Raw genomic sequence first — 19,513 nt, 5'->3', positions numbered from 1 at the left:
AATATTAAAGTATTTACAATTTTCATGGTGATAAGTAATCATTGTCTACCTATTCACGTTTCTCAAAATTTCACATCATATTCTTGATTTGTGCCATCTTCTCTACAACACTTCAATAGACTCTAATTTTAGATTGAAATATTTGTAAAAATGATTTCTAAATTAGAATATATCTGAAGCTTTGTCATCTGCAACTCATGAATAAATTAGCATCATTTTTTGCAACCAAAAGGTTGTCCACCTGCGAGAAATGTAACTCCTGAAAAAAGTTCAGGATGGTCAGTTTTTTAGGCAAATACGGTAAAAGTTTTCAAATGTCATGGTTATGCTCTTTACTAGCAAGTTGCATGTTCATTTTTTTTAAACCACTTTCTCAATCCCTGTTTTTAGAAAAGTGTTAAATTGCAAGAATTCTGTTTGCCTCTGCATTAACTTGTAAATAATTAATCTGGTAACAGGTAACTGAAAATGACAACATTATTTGATTTCCATGTTTGAATTTTGACCACATTATGAGACATTTTATTAAACCAAAATAATTTCAAATGTCATCATTGCTCATACACAATATCTACCTATTAGCATTTGTTGCCCCCCCCCCCTACTCCCGTATTTTATTTCCTAGTTTGCCTTTTAAAAATGGCTAGAGATTGAAAAATAGCTTTCCTAAAAGCACTGTAGTGAGTTATAAGAGTTATTTTAATATATTGAGAAATTTTCTACGTGTCATATCAAAAAAATTGAGGAGTTTTTTGTGTGTTTTTTCGCTCCCAAAGGCAAAATTTCGCACAAGCAAATCAATCAATCGCTGGTTTTCAAAACAAAGGTCTGGGTTACATGTATTTGTCCAATATAGTTATTTGTTCATCATAGCCACCCATCTGTGTCAAATTAATCTACTCACTTTGTGTCAGTTTTAATAAATATTTCATACCTGTCAGAAGATGTTTTCTCTCTAGTGATTATATTGACACTATGCTTGGAAACCTGTCCTTGTCAAACCCCATGGGAATGAAGTTGGCTTGAAGTCAACACTTGTCTCTATTTATTGGTTTTATACTTTACTGTGGTCCAGTGTGCATTTATTTCAGTGCAATTGCTATCATTCATCTGTAAAGGTGTGTTTTGTGGCATTATACTCTTGTTTTACATTCCTAGATGACTATTATCCTACATGATCGTAATTTGACTCAATGCCTAGATGTTATTAAGTTTGATGCTCTATAAATGGAGGGCCCAGGCCAAGGCTATCTTTAGTGTATTTTAGAAAGCAACTTTGTGTACATGTGTTGTGCCATTGTTTCCGGGTATAATAGTGGTTGGACATTAAAAAATGTTCAGAGTAGTTCTGTACAGTTATTTGAATAGCATTGAATGCATCAAGATTTTGATCAATAATTTAATGAATTTCCCCTCAGACTGAATTTATACCTGTGTGGAGTAGGTTAAACCAATAAATCATTGGGATATGGGAAGATAATTAGCTAATTAATCATACTTATTTTATATAGCAGACCTTTCCTTTTAAGGTGATTTGCTCATGCAAAATTTCACCTAAGGAAGCTAAAAAATTTGCCATAAATAATTTTTTTTTTTTTAATTTTACACTGTCATAACTCGTCTCACTGCTTTGAGGAGAGTTATTTTTTTATCTTCCAGCAATTTTCAGAGAGCAAAGCCTGGTATAGTTGAAAATATTTTGAATTAAATTGTATTATTCCTGCAGTAGTGGCCATGTATTTTCATGAACGCTTTTCACTCTGGGCTTATAATCTTTGTCCTAGTTAGCTGTTCGCTTTTACGACAGTAGGATGCAAATTGAAGAAATCACAGCGTTTCTGTGGCAACCAAGTTAAATTGATATACAAGTTTGATTTGAAGCAGAAATTTGTAATCCCTTTCACGTCCCCTGATACGTGGGAGATTGAGGTTGTAGATAAAAGTAGTACAGCCAGGATGTTCAGCAGTCATGTCATGCATACTTGACTGTTGATTATTATTAGAAACTCTAATTAGTACTGACTCATTTGATGTTTCATTCCAGGATAGCCTTAAATACGACTAAATGAAAAAAAAAATGTGTGGTTCCGATAACCCCAGCTTACTTAAAGTTATTGCTTCCAAAAACTTGTTTTGGGCAAATATTCCAAAATAGTGCAACATTGCACAAGATATCAGAAAGACTTTACTGATACTGGATTTATATCCAGAATTTCGACTGAATTGGAAAGACTTTACTATAATAAACATGGGTTTTGGTATCTTTTCAGCTTGCTAGCACTATTCTTCATGGACTGGATGCGGCTCAAGGTTGTTCGATGAGAACACCCAATCTTGCACACTTTGTGCATAGTAAATAAAAGGTTTTATCATAAACTTTTTAAAATAAACGTCATTGTTTCGAACTACAGATTTTTATTCATCTTGGTTATTTTTATTTATACAATTTATTCAAACGTTTACATTGCGAATTGATATTTCTGTAACTGACAACATCGCATAACATATGAGAAAAAATCTGCTCTGTCAAGATCAATATAGACTTACTACAAATGTCATCTCAATGCAATATATCGTTAATAGTCTGAAACCAGTTCGGAGTAACGCTCTAAATCTAATATATAGAGAATATGTTTGCCAAAATATGGCTCTCTCACTAGGTTACTCATAGCAGACAATACAAGGTATATGATAAAAAAATTATATTCTACTTGTTTTTTGAAGTGCATGTTGTCAAAACCAAGTAATTTTTATTGGGCCTAATATGTTTATTTACTTTGCTCAAAACTACCAGAAACCAATACAAAACCAATATCCTATATGTTAATTATCATATCAAGGTTGTAAAAATATAATTGATGTGTTTTCATATCTGAAAAGCGAAAGAAAATTTTTAAAAGAATCCTATGGCAAAACACTCGCATTAATTTATGATATCGTTAAAATGTATTTTTATTCACTTCACTCTTTCTAGTAATAATACTTTGCAATATGCACATTTAGCATTCTTGTTTGACCTTAGGTTGAAGGTCAGATTTGAACATACCTTTGTTGTTTGACCTTGGGTGTATCCAGTATGACACCTCTCTTTAACATTTGCTGGTTGAATTGGGTGTTAAACAACTGTACTATGATGAAATCTCTTTAGTTTTGGACCAGAATGGCAAAAAAACAACACTGTTTAAATACATCTCAAATGGAACAATTAAATTTGAATAGCAGGTAGAAAGTGTGTTAAAAGGTACAGTTGTTTACCAGTTCATCAACCTTGGTATGTTTGAAGAAGTGCATTGACAAGTAACAGATGATGTCATGCCAGTTACTGTTAATAATTGTATTTACTGATAATACTAATATAATATCTATTGGAAGGACTTCACATTTATTTTTAACATTTCCACAACAAAATAGATTTAATTTTATTCCTCTGTGCAGATAATACTTGCTTTCAGTGAGCACACCACAAGGAGGCTTGTAATTGTGTATTACTAATGGTTACCAAGGCAACCAGCTGTGTCTGTTGAAATCTCATTTTAATGTGACTCATAAATTCACATTGCCAGCTGGTTATCCTGTCATGTGACTTGCCTTGAATTGAAATTCAAGTCAAAATGTATGATTCATGTTGTTTTGATACTTCAGTGAAAATGAATCATGTGTTCTGGAAATTCAGAATGTATTTTTTTTTCATAATTTCACTGCTTCCTATTTGTGTGGGACAATTTACTGTGTTCCCAAAATGAAATGTTTACTGTGCCTCACTGTCTTAAAAACCCGAAATGACATGTTCATTGTTTTAAAAACCCTGAATGAAATGTTCACTGTCTTAAAAACCCTAAATGAAAAGTTCACTGTCTTAAAAAAAGTAAAAATGAAATGTTTACTGTGCCTCACTGTCTTAAAAACCCTAAATGAAATGTTCACTGTCTTAAAAACCCCAAAAGAGATGGTCACTGTATTAAAAAATCCAAATGAAATGTTCACTGCCACAACATGCTGCTTTGCTCCACACTAACACATGTTATCTCACAAAAAAGTGATATGCATGTGAAGTTTATTTGAATTGATATTACAGTCAATGTCAGTGTATTTTGTTTTTTAAGCATGACAATCTTATATGACTAAACTCAGTTTTTTTTGCTTGTAGTCAAATCAGTGTTAAAATTCAAACTGTATTCAAAGCTTCAATATATACATTACTTATGCTAATTACTTTGGCTCCTTTTAGGTACATCGAGAAGTCCGAATAATGAAATTACTAGACCATCCAGATATAGGTAAGGAAATTGGCATGTTCAATAATTTATTTTCTATTTTTTTCCTCTTACAGTTGTACCGGGAGGTGAAAATAATGAAGGTATTAGACCATCCCAGTATAGGTGAGATTTTGTACCCATTGTGTTGCTAGCTGGGTTGCATACTAAAAACCACTGGCTTTGCATATGCCTCCAAACATTGGGTTAAAATCATATTGAGATGGACATATATTCCATTGGTTCTCTGGTGTGTCAAAAAATAACATAATCATAACTTCATGTTGTCTTCTTTCACCAGCATTGCCTGTCTCAAATTATAACAGCTTTTTGGACTTTTGGTCCCAAAATGTTCAAAAGAAATCTGACAAAAATTAATAACATAGAGGGTAACTAGCATAATGTGACATTATTGCTGAATCTAAATATGAGTTTACCAGAATCATTGATCTTCATCTAATGTAGGTGATATTTTACTTCTCATTAGAACCATCCATGACACAGTGTCTTAAACAGTTATTGTTGTCCGGTGGTGTTCACTGTGTCATTTTGTTATAAGTTTTGTATCATTACTGGGATATGTCTGTCTTGTATATAACTGTGTTCAGGCAAACACACTTACATGCAGACGAGCATGCCCAAAACAATCCTTGTTTGATCAGTCGTTTCTTGGACCTGGACCATTCTGTGCACTCGCATTTACAAAGTTTGATTAGTTACCATTGTAAAAAACTAGAAATGCATTCTTGGCGTCCAGCTATGAAATGTTGTATCAAACATGTAACATGGCCACCTGGTCAGATTTTTATCGCGGTCTATTGAAGCATCAGCTCTTGATTAGATGAAATTACTGTAAACTGAAGTATATATGAACAAAATAATTCCTATACGAGGTATACAAGAAGAAATACAGTATGTGTGTTTTTCTGATAAGTATACTTCTGTTTCTAGTCAAATTCCTTGATTAAAGTGCCTGTGTTTTGAAGGACCAAAACAAAATTGTTATATCATTTCTACACTAAATCTTTATATTTTTTCTACAGAATAATTGTTTGCATATGTTTATTGTAAAACAAAGTTGAATACATTTTGAAATTGATACACATACATCTTATTGTTACAGACAGAAATCTCCTTAGGGTATGATTACCATCTTGTGATTTTTGCTTGAGCTGAGTGGATACATTTACAATCTAGTCTCTGTCTAAAAGTAACAAGGATAATCCCCCTTATTAGCTTAAAGGGGAACCACTCAATCCCATGGATTGCACCAAAGAATCATGGGACACTATTGGTTATGTTTACAATGTTAATCTATCTTTTGTTATCCATTGTTATTTTAATCCAGAAAGTAAATTTGTTGTGAGATTAGGCTTAACTGGAAGGTGCCCCATTAAGAATTTAACACCTTTATTTTGGCATGTGCTGAAAACCCAACTGTAGTCAGTTATTTGATTTAATCTGTTTGCCATATGTACATAAACACTTGCTTCAGTTTGCAATGCATTTAATCTTCTATTCTGATTTAGGCCTCAGACTAGAATGAAAGACCTTAATTTGATTCAAAAATTGGCGTCACAAACAGTTGAAAAGTTTAAAGTCCCAACTAAAGAAATTTTTTGGTATTTCCATGAGATAACAAGAAATATACTTGGTAATGACAAATATCGAACAAGTTGAAAAAACAAACATAGGCGAATGCAATCACTGTACTGCAGAATCTGTTTTTAAGGTGTTGATTATTATTCAGTTGTATTAATGATGATAAAGTATTTTACATGTTCATGTAGACTTAATTTAGCAGATTTTACATAACAGTGAAAATAGGGAAATGAAAACCCAGTGAATAATTAATGCATTTACAGTATTCAGGAATTTTTGGATATTGAATTTAGAATGTAGTTGTTGAGTTTCATTGATGTTTAAGTTATTTGTGTGAATGTGAATTGTATTGATGGGTGGTATACATATCATGGTAGATTGTAACCAAATCTGTAAGGCCATATATTTTATTTTTATCATGGCTTGTGGGAATCATAAAATGTTAGCAAAATCAATCGTTTTTGTTTTGAGGAAGACATCTACAAAGACAAAGGAGCTATTTTGACTGTATGCTTACTTGTTTAGGGGTGTGTGCTTAAGTAAAGCACCCACTTTTGCAAAATGTCAGTTATGCTCTACATATGGCATTGTTTATTCCTAGTAATCTCATAAACAGTTCATTTCATTGTCCGACAATCATGCAGACCACTACAATTTGATGGCAGAAATACTAAAGTAAGCAGAATAAAATAGGAACAAATAATAGATTTATGCAGAAAATTAAATTGTTCAAGTATTTATTCATTGTAATTGTATTTGTTCCCTCATAAATGTACTAATTTATTTGCTTAATAGTCGCAGTCTGAGTGTTCAATTTTTTTATTAGTTTTCTACACAAGTACAAAATATAGAAAAGCAAGCTGTTCAGTCAAATATCACACTGATTTGCTGCATCTATATGCAGCACTCAATAAACCCAGTCTCTATTGTTAGCAAGTGTAGAATGCCCATTCATTGCAGTGTAACCATAGAAACAACAATTTTTACTCAGCAATGTCTTTTCTTTTCTTGCAGTCAAATTATTTGAAGTAATTGAAACAGATAAAACTTTATACCTAGTTATAGAATATGCCAGTGGTGGGGAGGTGTTTGATTATTTGGTTGCGCATGGTAGAATGAAAGAAAAAGAAGCAAGGGCGAAATTTAGACAGGTAAGAACAGTGGTAATTTCTTATTGATTGTCATGTGTAATAACAGTACTGTTTACAGAGGATTAACCATGTTCAATGTCTTAAAAAATATCTTAAACTAATATATTATTGTTAGTTTGTTAATACATTGACCCTACATGACCTTTTTTTCATGTGAATCTAAAGGTTGTTAGACTGTCCTATCTTGAAATGAATCTAACTGCTAAACACCCATGTGAAGGCCATATATCCCAGCAACACTAATAACAGAACAAATATTAAAATTAAAAAGTAAAGCAAAGATGCAATAAGTCAGTGCTCAAAAAACAGCACATGAAATCTCAACCTAATATGAAAACATGCTGTTCTCTCTGAACCTTTGATTGTTGTTTATTTCAGATTGTGTCATCAGTTCAGTATTGTCATCAAAAACATGTAGTACACAGAGATTTAAAGGTGAGATTTCTTCTATAATAATTTTAAAAATATGCATTTTGGTGGTGTGCTTGTAACCAAGAATAATGCCGCCTTCAAAACTTGTTGAACACATTTTATTGTTGAATTAATAAGACATTGATTAAACCTTTGCATAATTTTCATTTTTTCATTATAGGCCGAAAATTTACTCTTAGATGGTGATATGAATATTAAAATTGCCGATTTTGGTTTTAGTAATGAGTTTACACCAGGTAGCAAACTGGATACATTTTGTGGGAGTCCGCCCTACGCAGCTCCAGAACTATTTCAGGGAAAGAAATACGATGGTCCTGAAGTGGATGTATGGAGTCTAGGGGTTATACTTTATACATTAGTTAGCGGTTCACTTCCATTTGATGGACAAAATTTAAAGGTTAGTGCTCACACGTTACTATATTTTTATCAATTTGTATTTCTTTCAATTCATATGGCATGGATCGATGGATTTATGTTTTTGACACTTTATGGTTCTGCGTGACACTATTGATTACTTGATGTGTTGACAGAGATAAGGCCATGATCATTACCTCACAGTGCTCTATTACACATGTCATAATAACACTGACTATATTAGGATCATGTGCATCGTCCATGTATGTGTAACCTGTATCTTGGATATGCCGGGTGATTTCTATTTCAAGATTACCTATTGCCGACCTTTTTAATGTTAAAAATCAAGCATTACTGTTACTCCAGACCTGGATCTCAATCTTGCATGATATATAGTAGATACAATTTTAGTAACAGTTGTCCTAAGTAACTATTAAAATAGCTAGATGTTTCGAGCAATGGCTCTTTATCGATAGCGTAGAAGAAAATGTTTAAATGTATAGGTAGAACATAAGAACATAAGAATGGAATCACTAAACTATTCCACAATAGAACATGTATGTGTGCATCAGTGTTTATTTATTTACTACTTTTTGATCTTACATTGACACAATGGAACCATAAATTTTTCAGATCGAAAAAAAAATGGCAGTGGCAGGAAATTTTGATTCAACAAATGCTGTTCTTGAGCTATGTCTTTGACTGATTGCAATCAAACTTAGCAACTAAATTGTACATTATTTTACACTTAATATTTTGCTTTTATTTCAAGTTCCAATTCACAATGGGTATGCATTGTAGTGTTGTTTTACTATTACTGTTTTACTACTAACTTGACCTGTCATTACTTGGTGTGATCTTTGTATACATTAAGTGAGGTTATAACAGTTAACACAGCTAATCTCACATTCATTGCGACTATTGTGTATTGTTATAAGTGTATCTTGAATTTTCCTCTCTCAATAGGAATTGAGGGAGCGAGTACTGCGGGGCAGGTATCGTATCCCATTTTACATGTCTACAGATTGTGAGAATCTTCTCAAGAGATTTCTTGTATTAAATCCAGTCAAGAGAGCAAACTTAGAAGTAAGTATTCTGTGTTTATAGCATCATTGATTTTCAAGTCTGTCTCACTCCCGTCCCCTGCATTGACATATCATAATACATTTTCATACTAATTCACATTGTTGTCTTTCTTGCAGTCAATTATGAAAGACAAGTGGATGAACGTTGGCTATGAAGACGACGATCTTAAACCATACAAGGAGCCTGAATGTGATTTTAATGATATAAAAAGAATAGACATTATGTTAGGGATGGGTTATACAAAAAAACAAATTGAAGACTCGTTATCACAAAATAAATACGATGAAGTTATGGCAACATATTTACTTTTAGGTCGCCGGAAATCTGAGGTGCGTAGGGTAAGAATTTGTTCTGTGCATGTTGTGAGAAGTGCTTTTGCTTTGATGTTATTGAAATTATCTGAGCAAGTTGCCTTGCTGATGCAAAGCTAGGCATTTGCTTGATGGTTTCATTAAGGTTAGTCTTTTCTTTTGATTTCATTCTGCTTCGATCTACCTAATGGTGAAACACATCTGTCATTATTTCATTATCTCAAGATTTGCTGTCTTTTTCTACTTTAAATAGTGCCCGTTGATTGGCTTGTGCCATATTCTATATTTAATTCTGATTATGTATCTTCTTTCCATGCTCAGTAAAATAACATGCATGTTAAATTGAAACAATATACATCAGGGTGAAGATAATCAAATTCAGTTTTTTCTGTTTGGCTAATAATAACTACCATCGGGTGATAGTATTGATTAAGATTTGGGTGCAACTCTGAGCATGGTTAGAACTAATGGGCTTCTTTCCGCTATCCTGTCTGCATGTTAATTATAAATAATAATTCATTTTCATTGTGTGTAAATTATTCAATATTATTTGTTTGTTTTAATCATGTGTAATTTTACTGTTTCAGTTGGAGGGTGGTGACTCACAATCAGGCAGTAGTCTGTCACTGAAACACCGGCCCTCAAGTGAATTGTCAGCATCCAGTACCAGTCAGTCTCCCTCACACGGTAAGGTGCATCGCAGCATCTCGTCAAATCAGAAACACAGACGTTTTAGTCATGGAGGTGAAAGTGTGGGTCAGTGGGTATTCATTTTCAGTCGTCTATTTTTGTGGTCTGCATGCATATAAATTGGATTGAAAGCCCATGGGCAATTTTGGCTAAGATATCACTGACCCATCCATCTTAAACTACCTCGGATCAAACCATTGTCCATGACATAGTATAAGCTAAGCTATCTGCACATAGTATTTTATTGTCATGTCTAGCTTTCCGCATATTTTTCATAGTCATGTGTGTGGGGCTTGTTTTTTTGTATAGATATTTTCTTACTTTTTTCCCGACTTAGCCCAGACTCGACCCAAGGGTTCTCAATCGGCCAGTCAACTCTTGGAAAACCCTCCTTTTTTCGTCTTTTACACGTTTTGATAATTAACTGATGTTTTTGTCTTTTTCTATGTTGCCCCCCATTGTCTTCCAAAGCAGTTTACAAACGAGGTAATCTTGTACTTTTATGCTCAGACAGTCACTTAAAAAAGCCAAAAGTTTCTTCATCTACTCGTAGTAATATGCTTGGCAGTGTTGGTGTTTATGGGGGTAAGGTATAAATATAACATTGTGTTGGCAGCTCTCTCTATTTTATTATCACAACCAACTCAACTATGCCCTACCAGCATCCAGCCAGACTTTAGGGTTTTTTCCTACTCATCTTTGCATGCTTGCTAACTGCATGAAACCATAACTTTTCACATCAATATTTCCTTTTATAAGACATTCTTATTAGTTTATGCACTTATTTATTCTACAGTTGAGTGTAGACTGAGTAACTGGGAGAGTGTGAGAAGTGTAAAATATTGCACATTTGTCATTTATTTTTATGTTTTTCTATTATTTTCTTTATTAATTCATGAAAGCTTTGTTAAATATGTAAAAGTGTTAATAATTTGACTTTATTTGCTCTGTTGGAAGTACTGGTATGCTACGTGTATGTTGTAACCTCCATTTAAACAGCATACTTCATATTCTTGGTTATCGTGAAATCAATATCTCCTCTTTCTTGGATACATTAACCTTTGATGTACCCTCTCCCCCCTGAATCCTACATTCTAAAGTTCACCAAACCTGTCACAACATGTACACAATGAAATGCTGTACTTGTAAAAGAGCAAATAAGGTAAACGAAAAACATAACTGCCACAGGTGTTTCAAGAAACCTGTCTGAAATGAACATAAGAATGGTAAAAATCTTCAGTTTACAGAGGAGTTTGGTTTATACATGTATTTTATATAGGCATTCTGTGAAGAATGTGTTTGGTTTAGACAGGTTTCTGATTTAGACAAGGTCTGTTTTATTGTGCATTCATTTATATTTCTTCAATTTATATTTTACTATTGCTATTAATAATGGCAGTCATAAGACTTGACTTCTCACTGTTTATTTGTTCAACCTTTTTATTGTCAAAATCAACTTTTGTTTCAAATGAAATGCGTAACATTTTCAATAATTTGTTCCTAACATTTTGATCAAGAAATGTAGGAAAATAATATATTTATTTGCTACAAAATTAAAAAATTGTAGAATAAAAATCATAAAATTTTGATGGCAGAAGTGATGGCATTAAAAGGGTTAATATTTTGAGATTACTATAGAGAGACAGATATGCAATATTAGAACCTGAGTGTTCTGTGTAAGTTAAAACCATATGTCAAAAAAAGAAATGGATGGTGCCAAGCTGTCTTTCTACAGTTATTTGAGTTAATACTAAACTACCGTGCTGTAAAGGAAACATATGAAGGCAAAAGAAGATTTGCTTCCTATATTGTTGTTTTTTTTTACTTTTGGTTCCTCCTGAACCATCTTTTAGCATCATGAAACCTTATAAAAACCATCTTATAGTAAACTAATATGTTTATGAAAGGATATATTTGTCCTTGTTCAGGTATCTGTTGTATGGTTCTCATCATGTTATTTGGTGAATGATTATAATATTTAGCTAGCTCTATGTGTGTGTATTCACTCTTTCTGTTGTTTGTTTATTACTAGGTTCCCATACGCCTAGTTCCAGTTCATCCACCAGCAGCTACAGTAAGCGTTCCACAGTAGATAATGGTCTTAAAGAAAATATAACGACGCCAACTAGTCGGCATAGATCTAGTGGCCATGGTGCAGTTGGAGGTAGTCACAGAGAGACGATAGGAACTGCCAGCAATCCCAATAAATCTGAAATTCCATCTAGGAAAAAATCTTCCACTCCCAAGGTAATTATTCAATTTATTCATTTTATGCTGTGCTTGTAGTGTAAACCAAGTTGGGTTCATCTTGTCTATTTTTACCTCTATGCACGATGCACACTTTGGCAAATAATTACTAAATTATTATTATTACAGGTATTAATTATTTCTCTACATAACATTGAAATTCCAAAATCTTTTCACTGAAATGTATTCATTGGGGGGGAGGGGGGGTAATTTGATGACAATTCTTCCAGAATTTATTTATTCATTAAAATTGTTTTGCTTGCTGCACATCTGACAAACAAATGTTGTTTTCCTGCATGATGTGACTGAGCATGGGGTGATGTACTTATTAGAGTTACAACTTCTCTACACCACATATTGTAATAGTTTCCAGTTGCACATAAAATGAAGGCATCACATTTTGATGTTTGTTTTTTTTCAATTTGTTTCTCATCGCATATTGTAGGAAAAATTTAATTTACCTTGTTATGGGAAATGCTCGCCTTGACCTCAGTTTTAATCTGTGTCAGCTTTGTGTGCAGCTGATTTATTAGATTTAGTATGCATCAGTGGTAGTCAGTAAACAACACTTGTGGTGGTGGTGGTGGCTAAATACTGGAGAATTTGGTAATTCTCCAAGTAATTATGCTTGCCAGTGACATTGGTTGCTCTATCAGCATATGGCCAATAATATCCCTGTGAGAAAAACTGACTTATTTTGTTTCACGTTGAGCGCATCCTTATTTAGTTTATTACTTCCTTGCATATTCATAGTATTAAACTTGTCATTGTAAATCATTGGTCTTGTGTGTACATTCTTGTGCTGCTTTGATGCTGTACATATAGGAGATATGAAATTTCAGTTGGTAGATAGGCTGGTATTCATAACCATTACAAACTTGCCATTATTTGGCTTCATACACAATACAATTGAGAGATACTTGCTTGTTGCAAAACTGTTTGCACTCATTATTAACAGAATTTTTTTTTTTTTTGTCTTATTCTGATACTGCATTAACATAACTACTTTAATGTATAAAATCACTTGTTTTATTTTATATTGCTTGTTATAATTTGTCAAACGTATCTATAACACAGCTATATGTATGCTTATTCACCAATAACAAATGTTTACTAACAGGATGTGATCTGCATGAAATAACCCTTGCATTGCATTTCTTTATTGATTTTTTTTTTCATCTTTCTCTTGTATGTTTCACCCAACCTGACCAATATTATGCCGCTCCTGCAGGTTTCTAAAAAGGTATTTATCTTCCCATCATGCCCTATTCTTGCTGTCCCTGCCTCTATCGTGTTGGCTTCAGTGTGAATTTAGAGTTAAACTAAAAACCATTGCATTGAATTATAATAAATATGTGTCCGCTATAAACCTTAACTGATAAATTTAGCACAAATCTTTATACTCTCAGCTTTGGTGTTAATTTATCTCTTGTAAACAAAAGCTATCCTAAGCTAAAGATGTTGATATATCTGCTATTGTTTGGTGTGCATTTATTTCATTATGCCTAATGTTGTAAATTCCATCTTTGTTTCTCACAGAATAGTGTTTTACCACCTGGAATGACCAGGAGAAACACGTACGTTTATGGGGAAAGGGCACTTACACCGGGTGAAAAGACCAATGGACAAAGTGAAGGGTGAGTTGCATTCATATGTGATGACCATTGAGGTGGGGGGAGGGGGGTTTATCTGCAAGACTATTTTCTGCACACTTGTTGCATCTTCGTTTACATTGAGTATTGCAGTGTGACCTTGATTGCCTATTTAATGAGTTGTATCAATGTGACAGTGAGCACATTGAAAAATAATTTTTGATATGTAATTTCTTAGCTAATTATGTATTTAATTATGCAAAGCACACAACATGATTGATTCATTGTGGTTACACTGTCTGTATGTTTGTTCCACCAGCATCTCAAGAACCTGTATTTGGATTTTGCCATATTAATTATCTCATTTGCATAAATAATGAGCCAGCTGTTCCATACCCCAGACCATTCGTCCCGGTGTTATCGCTATCGCCACACGAGACTCCAGCTTGTCTCCTATACAATTTGACTGCGCACATCCAGAAAGTAGATGTAGCTGTGATTGGTGGAATACTAATGAGTTGAGTGTCAATCAAACGCCCACGCTATCTTTAGTAAACAAAGTCACGTGACACGCGCCATTTTAGTTTTGGTTAGTTCATCGGATCGGAGTGGTCGGGCAGGCGATTTCAAGGCAGCACGCTTAACCCTTTCGTTCACAGGTTGGGAGATATTAGAATGACTGACAATTTCACGCCACTGTTTTACATTATTGGCGGATTTTTCTGCGCTATCAATCTTTCTCTTACAAACTAGACATAGATGAGACGACAGAGTCGCTCCTTTCACAACGTCGCACTGGATCAAATTGGAAAGACGATTTCCATAAGTTATCCCTCCTGCTTTTCCTGGCTTGAATAAATTCACACACGACTTAACTGTCCACAAACTCGAAGACTACACGAACACAGTCTACAATAGTCGTCCGCAACAATATGTATGTATTTCTTCGGTGTACTGATGCACGAATGCACCGTGACACGGTGTTTCTCGGGTGTCGCCATCGCTGAGAATGCCGCCGGTGCAATTTTTCACCCAACTCGCGATTCTGTTTTGCAACATTTTATCAATATTCCCTTTGACAAAATCGCCGACAAAAGCACCGCTTTGCTGATCTTTTGTTCTATAATTCTTAATGCAAACACCGACCCTAGTAGTAATTAGTAACGTCGCCTAGTACATATGAACGGTCGTCATTGCAAATCGAACATCCTTTTGAAATTTGGACGTCGGGCAGGCGATTTCAAGGCACCGCACTTAAATATTAGCAACATATTTTTCTGAGCGGTTGTTTATTCTCTTTCAAACGAGACATAAATGTGACGACATAGTCGATCCCTTATCCACCGCTAAGAATGCCGCAATGTTTCGTTCGTTTTGCAACATGCCACAAATCGTCGAAAAAAACACCACTTCGACGGAAGCTTGCGTAATAAGGGGGTTAAAACAAGAAAACAAATGCCATGATTAATACATATCGACCTGTTTTACTTGCGAAAGATAACGGAACATGAACTCGTTTCGTGCGACTTCGGAACCCGAAGGAACACACCAACAACGTTGAATTTACCCGCTATCTTCCAAATATGGTATATTAATTTATTCAGTTGTTTATTTAGAGTGACGTCCGCGGTCGAATGCGATTGGCTATCGATGTCAGTGCAAAGGTCATATGAATATTAAAATTAAGTGGGCGGAAGGAAAATTGTATAGGAGACAAGCTGGAGTCTCGTGTGGCGATAGCGATAACACCGGGACGAATGGTCTGGGGTAGCTGTTCCACTAATTTTTCAAGAATTGTTCAACATATTTATATTTTGTTTATAAATTTGTAATGCACAGAGCTGGTTAGAATATGGTTCAAATCTGTGCATATTGGCTATTTTAGTGTTATCTCAAGAACTGCAATAACACTTTAGGAGATATGTGGCCTGGTCAATATTGTGTTTCAAATTGCTTTGACAAATATGATTATCACACAGCAGAACTATATTTCATGTATTCAATTCCCTCAGCACACAAGATTTCTTTCTAAATTTCTTTGATTGTTTTTTGGTGACATCCAAATCATTTATCAGTTGTAGTTTGCTAGTGAACTGTAAATAAATAATTTGTCTCTGTTACAGTATTGAAGTTACACCATCAGTACCAACATCAAGCTCAATACGACCAAGGCATCAGAAATCAGCATCAACATCAGGCCATCCTGGCCATCCAAGGGGTATGGCTTTACCACCGATAGATGATAGTTATGATACAAGACCAAGGCATGTTTCTTTTCTACCTTTGCATTTATAACACTGAGTGCTTGATTTATTGTACGATTACATAATGAAATTCTGATTCTTAAGTATTGACCACCACAGGTTTTGTTTTATTCTCTACACAGCACGGCACCCGGCAATAGACATTTTCTCCCATCACCAACAGTGACTGGCGGCCATGCCAGGTTTCCCAGGGGGACTGCGAATCGAAGTACATTTCACAGTGGTCAGACCAGGGAAAGACACCATGCCAGGTTTAATGGTCCACCAGCATCGCCCAGCATGGCACGTGATACCTCATCAGTGGAAAGAACCCGCAACTCATTGTCATTCTTCAGCAAGCTTTCTTCCAAATTTAGTAAAAGGTGATTTTGCTCTGCCAGTTGTTGCTAGGTGTTGTCAACTTTCACAGTGCAATTGATGTATTAGATAGTAGTAGTTAGGAATATAGATAGAAAACTGTGCAATAGTCTTGTATGAATTGTAGATCATTATTTGTAATTGATACCACATTGTGAGCCACATGTCATGTCATTATATCCGTGCAATTTTATTTGAAAAAAAAATAGAGGCACAAAGAGAAAGTTATGCCTGATTCAAGCTTGCAACAGGCTGTGTTATTTGCAAATTTTGGTAAATAAAATGGAAGAACCCCACAATCAACTGTGCTTCACCTTTTTGTGAATTCTTTTTACTTTTGGTAAATTGATCAATCTTTATTGGTGGTGTTAAAGGAGGGACTGTGTGCTGCTGTGTAACAAGGTGTTAGTGTCACAGAACATTTGGCAAATTGAAACTCTAACTTGTGAATGCCGGTTAAAGCTTGAACCAGACATAGAACTAAATACATTTTGCAAACTGTTAACAAAATGTGTCTTCTTGTCAGTCTGTCCTCATTCATGCATGTTGCATGATTCATCCATCTTTTCCATGTCTGCATTACACCCTTGGTACATCAGCACACAGCCATCAATCAGTCAAACATAATGGTTTCCTCCTAACAGCACTAAATTGGTTCCTCTTGTTAAATATTGCTAACTTCAAAAAAAAGGAAAAAAAAAACCATGGGACCTTGTCGTTGAGCACAGTTTCTTGCAAGTTCTTCAATAAGTGTGCATGCATGGGAAGATTTTATTTGTGGAATGACTTAGTTTCGGATCTTTACCAAGTGGCTCATCATGTGTCATCGCCATAATCCTGTGACTTGTGCATGCTTTGTTTCTGTGCTCACTCTGGGTTTTGTCTGTTGTGTTTCTGCAACTTGCAGGTCAAGTATGGGAGGCGGTGCTGACGAACAGGTGAAACCACGTTCTTTACGCTTCACATGGAGCATGAAAACCACTAGTTCAATGGACCCCAACGACATGATGAAGGAAATTCGTAGAGTCTTAGATGCAAACAACGTTGACTACGAACTACGAGAAAAGTACTTGTTATTCTGTGTCCATGGCGATGGTCATGGAGAAAATCTTGTCGAATGGGAGATGGAGGTTTGCAAGCTGCCCAGGTTGTCTTTAAATGGTGTACGTTTCAAACGGATATCTGGAACATCAATTGGCTTCAAAAACATTGCTTCAAAAATAGCCAACGAACTGAAGTTATGACTGGAGACGTTATACACGCAGACCCAACGAGGTGTCACTAGAAGTTTACAGCAAGACTTGTAACTTGGGTTTGACGTGTGCCGAAGAATAAACGACTTCCTTGATTAACAAAAGAACAACAGAACTGGAGAATGTGTCAGTTTGCAATAACTTAAATTATACCGGCCTTGGACAGTTGAGAAAAATAAACATGCTTCTGAGTCATGCTCAGCTTTTTCATTCAGTGCATTTCATACCATGCTTGTTGTACACGGTTTGGGAACATGGTCTTCACCATCTGTTATTTATAAATGACATTCATTGTCAGTCAGTCGGTCAATGTGAATATGATGACATAAGTGCTTATTGCAGTAATCAGTGTATGTGCATGTCTTGTGGCAGTCAGTTACAAAAATAAGGACAACAAAATAGTGTTCTGTGTAGACGTGATACCACAGATGCCTACAATTCAACATGTTGGACCAAATGCTTGCTTTTTTTTGCCAGGACCTTGCTTTTACCATTTATACAGCAACAGTGATCCAGTCAAAAAACTTTGATTTCTCTCACTTGACCATGTAGACGATGAGAGAGAAAAGAAACTTATTCGCGTTACGCCTCCCACATGTTGCTAGTGCTATTCACATAGAACATTGCCCTAAATTGCAGTTTTTAAATTCAGAGTGCTCAGGTTGGTAGTATTAAAGTAGAAAAAAAAACAATACTGCAGTTACTTTTAACTGCATATAAATGGAATCGTAATTTATACTTCTGTTAAGTCTTGTGAAACTCATTTTGTTCAACAGAAGACGACATCTATTTAATATCCCTTAATAGACCATATGCATACTGTAGTGTATCTTTTAATAATAATTATGAGACTATCTGAGATTAAACATAAGGAGAGAAATATGTCTACAGAACTTTTCCCCCCCATTGTCATGTTTCAGTAGGAACCAATCTCCTGCCAAGAACTCCCCCATGCTGTCTTCTGACTGTATATACATGTTTAATGTGGTCTGGTTTCAGCAACAACAGTTAGATTTGCACTGATTCTACAATTGGACATTTAAGTGATAAATATAAATAATTAATTTAAATTGCTAATAGCATTTTTTTTTTTACTATTGTACCGTACTTGTATGTGAGTGCCAGCATAGTGGGTGCCAATCCTACTCCACTGCCTGTCTGGCTGGTTGGTTGTCTTTTTTTTACGCTATCTCCTTTAATGGAGTGATATTGGATGAAGTTATCTTCAATTGTATTGTGGTCTTGAATATAAAAGTTTCAAGTCCATTCTTTTTTCATCCTGTAAATAAAATGATATTTCTTTTTCTTTTATGGACCCCCAGTTTTATCTTGTTACAAAGTTCCATTGGTTGTCCTTTATCGTTTTTGTTATCACTGGCCATTTTTCATTTATTTTGTATTGCATAGTACATCCCCGACTTTCTGTTCGCTTCCAATCACCTTCAACAACCCCCTCCAAGCTTTTTAATTTTCTTTCTCTTGTTGCCTCAATGTAGTGACACCACCACCATGTGGCTCACCGTTTCTGTATGTTTTCTTTTATTTGAATCGTATTTTTTAGGTCCATCGGTGCAAAAACTACCATTAAAAAATTGCTTGAAAAGAAAGTGTAGCATTGTGTATATTCTTGGGTATCTACTGTCAACTGTTTTAATTTAGTATGCAGGCAGTATGTATGGGTTCCTCAAATGTGGCGTGATTGGTGTGTATGGCAATGCATTGTGGGAGAAAAAATCCTATTGAAGGTAATATCTCTTGGGCACAATTAAATACTATTGTTTGGATAATTTGGATCTGTTTCAGCATATTACTGGGTTCTCCCAAGGTTTAACTAACACGATCTGTTTAGAACCATTGTCAGTTCTAGGATAAGCAACTTTTGCCTAGTCGAATTGGCATAGTGTGTATAGCGCCACCAAGT

At 34.8% G+C, this 19,513-nt stretch overlaps 1 protein-coding gene across 9 annotated transcripts in view; it reads left to right on the top strand.

Annotated features, from left to right (window-relative positions):
- The window catches only part of LOC100368463 (MAP/microtubule affinity-regulating kinase 3-like), a 33,252-nt gene extending 14,053 nt beyond the window's left edge, over positions 1-19,199 (top strand). The window contains exons 4-16 of one of the 9 annotated variants that reach the window (XM_085495127.1): positions 4,331-4,379; positions 6,870-7,006; positions 7,385-7,441; positions 7,599-7,835; positions 8,759-8,878; positions 8,995-9,207; positions 9,777-9,945; positions 10,354-10,365; positions 11,912-12,126; positions 13,666-13,763; positions 15,842-15,982; positions 16,105-16,344; positions 17,247-19,199. In XM_085495127.1, the coding sequence (XP_085351253.1) occupies positions 4,331-4,379; positions 6,870-7,006; positions 7,385-7,441; positions 7,599-7,835; positions 8,759-8,878; positions 8,995-9,207; positions 9,777-9,945; positions 10,354-10,365; positions 11,912-12,126; positions 13,666-13,763; positions 15,842-15,982; positions 16,105-16,344; positions 17,247-17,583 (2,025 nt within the window). In that variant the 3' untranslated portion in view covers positions 17,584-19,199. Of the gene's footprint in view, positions 1-4,228; positions 4,278-4,330; positions 4,380-6,869; positions 7,007-7,384; positions 7,442-7,598; positions 7,836-8,758; positions 8,879-8,994; positions 9,217-9,776; positions 9,946-10,350; positions 10,366-11,911; positions 12,127-13,665; positions 13,764-15,841; positions 15,983-16,104; positions 16,345-17,246 lie in introns of all 9 variants that reach the window. The other 8 variants (XM_085495117.1, XM_085495149.1, XM_085495124.1 and 5 more) reach the window with 8 other exon arrangements.
- The last annotated feature ends 314 nt before the right edge of the window (positions 19,200-19,513 follow it).

Source organism: Saccoglossus kowalevskii, chromosome 2 (assembly GCF_978046115.1).
Source record: "Saccoglossus kowalevskii chromosome 2, keSacKowa6.1, whole genome shotgun sequence".
Classification (NCBI taxonomy): Eukaryota; Metazoa; Hemichordata; class Enteropneusta; family Harrimaniidae; genus Saccoglossus; species Saccoglossus kowalevskii.
This window is presented reverse-complemented; position numbering and strand designations above follow the sequence as displayed.